The 6,111-nt window shown below is 31.6% G+C and overlaps 1 protein-coding gene across 1 annotated transcript; it reads left to right on the top strand.

Moving 5' to 3' along the window:
• The first annotated feature begins 1,545 nt into the window (after positions 1-1,545).
• LOC148608557 (toll-like receptor 1) lies at positions 1,546-4,842 on the top strand. Its single transcript, XM_088545695.1, has 2 exons — positions 1,546-1,692; positions 2,642-4,842. The coding sequence occupies exons 1-2, from the start codon at positions 1,682-1,684 to the stop codon at positions 4,746-4,748; spliced, it is 2,118 nt and encodes a 705-aa protein (XP_088401821.1). The 5' UTR covers positions 1,546-1,681; the 3' UTR covers positions 4,749-4,842.
• Positions 4,843-6,111: the final 1,269 nt, after the last annotated feature.

Genomic DNA, 6,111 nt, shown 5'->3' with positions numbered 1-6,111 from the left:
CGCTTTATTTGAAAAAAAGAATAAAGGGACCCAAAATTCTAACTGAAACCAAAGGAATATAATATAAAATATAATTTGGTTTCAGGGAAGTTGCAACAATAAGACTATGTTTCTTTTATATTTCGAAAAAGCGAGGTTTCGTATCGTAACTGTTGCTATGAACAAATTCGTCATTTATTCATTTGGAAATCATATAATAACACTACATACATCAACGTTTTTTACACGCTTGATTATGTAAACAAATGATATACATAGAACTTAGATCAAATGATAGAAAGAAAGAGACAGAACATATATATTATATTTGAAAATATATCAATCGTATTTGCTGTACACCTTTCATTCCCAAATGTCTGTACCGAATCTGGACCATTCTGATGGTTTTCCTTCTTTCCGGATTTTGCCCTCATAATGTCATGCGTTATATAGTTATATTGTTATTACCCTTCATGTCAATACTTTTGTTTATCTTGCATCAGACAAAGATATTAAATATGCTTCTGCCTCCATATATTCTATACTTTTTTTCTACTTGATTAACCTATCGCCGTTAGCATCATAACAAAATATTGTTATTCTATAAGTACAATTTATATTTGTAGCTAATTGTGGTTATGCGTTGTTTATACCAGCTGTTTGACATAGACTGTTCTTTTATATACTATTTAGCGTATGATGTGTATTCAGTGCCCACTAATGTTTGTCTGACTTTCATGTACTGGTATATTGCATTGACATAAACGAAAACGTCAGTTCAATATTATTTGTCTAACATGATGCATGGGAGCTAATCACCATGTGGAAAGATTTGAAAATAACATACATAATAATTTTCCTTTCCTCACTTGTCTACCCCGGACTTGACTTTTTATGAGCAACTCGGCGGGAGTTTCTAGACAAGCAGAGGACGCTTACCCTACCGGTGCACCTGGTCCCTTTTTTTAGTGGAGTCCGAGTTGCTCATTTGCTTTTGTTACTTTGCATGTATGGTTTTAATTTATTTATGTTCTTTGTTGTACAGGTCTGTTTTCAATGTCTGGTGTTAGTCCCTGATTACATTCGTTTGATTACCGCTATAACATTGGTTCCCTTGATTACTCTTTCAAACGAATAACAATAGATAGTTCAAACTGATATAAAAATGGCATTATTAAGAGTGATCGAATGAACAAGGAAAATAGTCAGATAAAAAAGTAAATTCACAATGGCACCCAAATACAAACAAAGTAAATAAGGAACCCGGAATACACAAGATGCATGAGGTATGGAAAAGATACCAAGTCCAAGTTACCCATATTAAAAATGAAGCTTTCAACTATGGCCTTACAAATAGATACGTGTTAAAAAAACACTAATTGTATTTTTATATCTAACTCTGAAGATTGGTTCACATTAGTTGGGTGTTTAATTTAAAAAAAAGAAATATCATAGAGAAAGAATAATTTTATAAAATTACGTTTTCAGAAAATGATTTTTTATAACTAAATTATTTCCGTATATATTACGTAAACATTCATTTATAAATGAAAACAATTGGTATGACACAATGTGGCCAAATAAAGGAAGACGCAATTAACATCAATTTCCAAATAATTGATAAATTACTTAACCTTGACAACTGATTTTATGTGTGTGTAATGTTTCCATTTCTAGTTTGGTATATGTTGCTTTTCTGCTCATGCATAAAAAGTAAGTAGACTGCATTATATCTTAGCTAATATTATTCCAACAATTTTTACTAATTGGAAAAGGGAAAGACATTTCTTTGCAACAACGTTACATAGATCGACTCTATTAATTAAAATTTATGGAAACTGCTTTGTGTAATGTACAAGAAAAAAAAAGGGAACCAAGAATTTAGCGGAATAAAATAATGTAATCCAGGGACAAACATCAGCATGGAAAACAGACTCATGCAACAAAGAAACAAAAGAAAAAATAATAATGTAAAATAACGAAAATATTTCTTACAACAAAAGTAAGAGAGCAACCCAGAATCCAGGAAATATTTAAAGGAAACAGAAAATATTTGCATGATTGTTGCCTCATCGAATAAGCTATGTCCGGAATTGTTAAAAACAACAGAATCAATCAGTGATTACGATAAGCCTGACTATATTTGTACGATACGTATTTAACCCTAATAACATTGTTAAAAGTGAAGCTGTTTGATAATGGAAGTGCTTCCGTGTAACTTGAACATGGAAGCTTGTGCCAGTGAAAACAAAGAATGGAGAGATCCTTGATCAATTAAACTACCCTTTCACGTTCAAGCTTCGATATACTTGCCATTCATAATCCATCTATTTATGATAATTTCTTATAGGCTGCACATAGCAGTTTAATGTTTAAGTTCGTTCAAAGGTTCAGAACATTTCCAATTTCGAATGTCAAATAGTCATACTTATTCATAAACTGAACTTTGAAGACGGTAACACACATCGCCAAATACTTACTTTCGCTGGTGTCCGTTGCATATGACGATATAATTAACGATAAAGAAATTTGCCATGTATATTTAAAAACAATAAGAAGATATGATTTATGTTCTTGTCGGAACTTTCGTGTTTTTAAGTACACAAATAACCATATGTATACTTGTATAATTTCTGTGTAATGTAAGGCATTATTTCTTTAGGTTCATTTCAATGTGGTACAGCAGGAAGATGGACCTTTTAGTACCAAATTTAGTTTTCTCATTACTACTTCAAGTATCGTCAGAAAGTTGTCCTGCATTTTGTCAATGTTTTAACGAAACAGCCTCTTGTGAGAAAATAAAGCACCTCAATTACATTCCAAAGTTTTCGAGCAAAGTCCGCTATCTTACTTTTATTGGAGCAACACTTCCAATAATAAATATCCCAATTTTGTCAAATCTTACGAATTTAAAGTTGGAAGTCCTTAAACTGCAATACAGCAGTATACAAATAATTACACCCAATGCTTTAAGTCATTTGAGGTACATCAAAGAGCTAGACCTTTCGGGAAATAGAAATATGACCGTCGAAAACGTTATTAACGCCGTCACTGGAATATGCAGTAATGGATTAACGAGCCTCATATTGAATGATCTCCTTTGGAAAAATGAATCATACGAACTTTACAATGCATTGTTCAGATTGAAGCTTAAAAAACTAAGCATGAACAGAAACAGTCTAAAGTTTCTTAATTTTACACATATAAATAAAACACTACCATTGATTGAACGTCTAGAAGTGAGTTTAAACTGGATAGAAAAAATAGAAACACATTTCCTAATCAACCTTGAACATTTGGACCTAAGCTATAACTTTTTTCAGCTGAATGATACGTTTTTCGGTGAAAATGAAAATCGATGTTTTTTCCCGAAACTTACATATCTCGATTTACAATCGAATAATATAATTTCATATCAAAACTGTTTTCACTGTTTAGAGCAATTAAGACATCTGACGCTTAGTAAAAATCCTGCCAAACGAATATATAACGATTCGTTTGTACAATTACATTCATTAAAAGTATTACAAATAATGGACTCAGGGACACGTATATATTCAATTCAACCGCTTGCCTTTAAAAGTAACTCTCTAGAGGTACTTGACTTTTCTGGAAATAACTTTGACTTTGCCTCATCAGGTAGTGTCGGTGTTGACTTTTTCCCAAATGAAATTTTCAAATATTTGCCAAATCTAAGGATTATAAATTTAAGCAGGAATATATTTTGCCTTCGGACAAATTACTTACAAACAATGCTTTTGCACCTGTCAAACCTAACAAAATTAATTGTTAGACACTGCAATCTTCCTTCACTTCCAAAACATATATTTTACAAATTGCCTAAGCTTAAGATAATTGATTTTTCATTCAATGATATAAAAAGATGGAATGGTCTAGAGGTTTTTAGAGACACAACATCAATACGACACATAAATTTGAGTTCGAACTACATATCTGCATTTGTGGAAGACTGGTTTCCACGGTTATTACAATCAAGCATAAGAGAAGTGGACCTATCAGGTAATCCTTTTTCTTGTTGCTGTAAAAACTTGTGGTTTCGCAAATGGGTATCGAAAAATCCACAAATGTTCAAGAACTATCCGGAAAAGTACGTATGTGAAACACCTGTTGAGCTTGAGGGGAAGCTTTTAAAGGATTACTTTCCCTCAGGAAGCCAGTGTGCAAATATCAATATCCTCCTTGTCACATTTACAACATTGTGTATAATTGGAATATTCTTCACGATTTTTGCAAGCATCCTTTACAAAGCACGATGGCATATACGGCATGCCATATATCTTTACAGAGTCAAACGTAAAGGGTATGAACAATTGGAGAGTAACGAGAACTTTCAATATTCAGGATTTGTTGTTTATTCTGAAAAAGATGCAACATGGGTGCATAAAAAGTTAATAAAAATGGTTGAAAACGACAGGAGAAAACTTTGCATTCATCAACGAGACTTTGAAGTAGGAAAAGTTATAGTTGATAACATTGTTGATAACATTGCACGGAGCAAGAAAGTTGTACTTATTTTATCTAGAGCAATGATGAAGAGTGAGTGGTGTTTATTTGAAATCAAATTGGCCCATAAGCGGTTCCTAAAACGTGACGATTCTCTGTTAATCATTATGCTTGCACAAATTCCTTTATATGAAATGCCGAACTCGTTGCATAATCTTCTGACAGTGTCGACATACTTATCATGGTCAAATGAAACACTCGTTGAAGATAATTTCTGGGAGAAAGTGAGAAAGTTTTTGAATTGATGACTATTCTGATACTTGCGTATCAAATATGTCAATAAACCTTACTGAATCTGAAAAATGTACATACTGTTAATATAAAGATGTACAACCTTAATTCAAATCTACTTTTTTGCCAATGCATTAGTTTTCAAATATCTATTAGCAGTTATTATATTATTTCTGAAATTTGCATAATTCATCCATCAATTTTTGTGTATGTTTGAGGCCAGTTGCTAAAAGTCTTTTAAAGGTATTCTGTATAGGCTGATGCATATAGGTGCATATGATTGTGATTTTTTAATCATTAACAATACACAGACCTCCAATAAATGTCTGTAAAAACACCGAGATGTGTCCCCGATCACCCTAGATGAATTCGAATTAATATTTATTGAGGCTTTTAACGATTTACTTTGTGCAACAAATTATAGGAATGATTTATGTTACATTTTGTTATTGTAAACATTGCATCAATTCATTTAAAATTGCAATGAATTTGCAGTCAATATCCTTGATATGTACAAAATATGTGTGTATATATCTGTGATAAATAGTTTTTTTTATTCGTTTATGATATTTTAAAGGTTTATTTTTAAATTATTGACGCGCGCTGAGATGAGGATAAAGGAAATGTAAATAAAGTTAAGTAACATTACTGAAAAACTTGGCATTGATTTAAAAAACAGGAACAACTTAAATTTATTTAATATTCATCTCAATCCTACTTCTTCAGATACTCGTTGCTAGGAAAAATTTACTTGTCAGAACCATTACATGACAGAATTACCCAAATAAGTTCACAGACACACGAACAAATGGGAAAAGTTTACAGCATTCAGCTATGTGTTTCATGGATTATAAATTTGCATGTAGAAAGGAAATGATTTAATTGAGGAACAAACAGTTGAGGAGAATAGAAATACATGTTTTATCTGTTTAAATGTACAAATTCAGTAACAGTTTCTTAAATGAATTATCTTTTTGTGTATGAAGCACTATTATCATAGAATTACTACTGAAACTACTTGATAGCGTGTATATTATGTGCTAATTAAATATTTACTAACAATCAATTTAAGGAGATAGACCTATGGTAAGGGACACAAATCATTGGAAAGAGTAATCAAAGGAACCAAGGTTATAGCGGTAATCAATAAATGTAATCCAGGGACAAAGACCCGACATGGAAAACAGACATACACAACAAAGAACATACAGTAACTAAAATTATACATACAAAGTAACAAAAGCACGTTTGTATTCAGCATTTTGAATCAATCTCATGATAATCATGAATGATGGGATATCATTTATTATATTCTAAACGAATATATCACACACGTTAATCAATTTATGGTGACAATAAAACAATCTTACAATTTAT

Source organism: Perna viridis, chromosome 9 (genome assembly GCF_037379345.1).
Source record: "Perna viridis isolate PV_CMFRI_1.1 ecotype Kerala chromosome 9, ASM3737934v1, whole genome shotgun sequence".
In the NCBI taxonomy this organism is placed as follows: Eukaryota; Metazoa; Mollusca; class Bivalvia; order Mytilida; family Mytilidae; genus Perna; species Perna viridis.
Note: the sequence above shows the minus strand (reverse complement) of the source record. Positions and strands in the feature narration are given on the sequence as shown.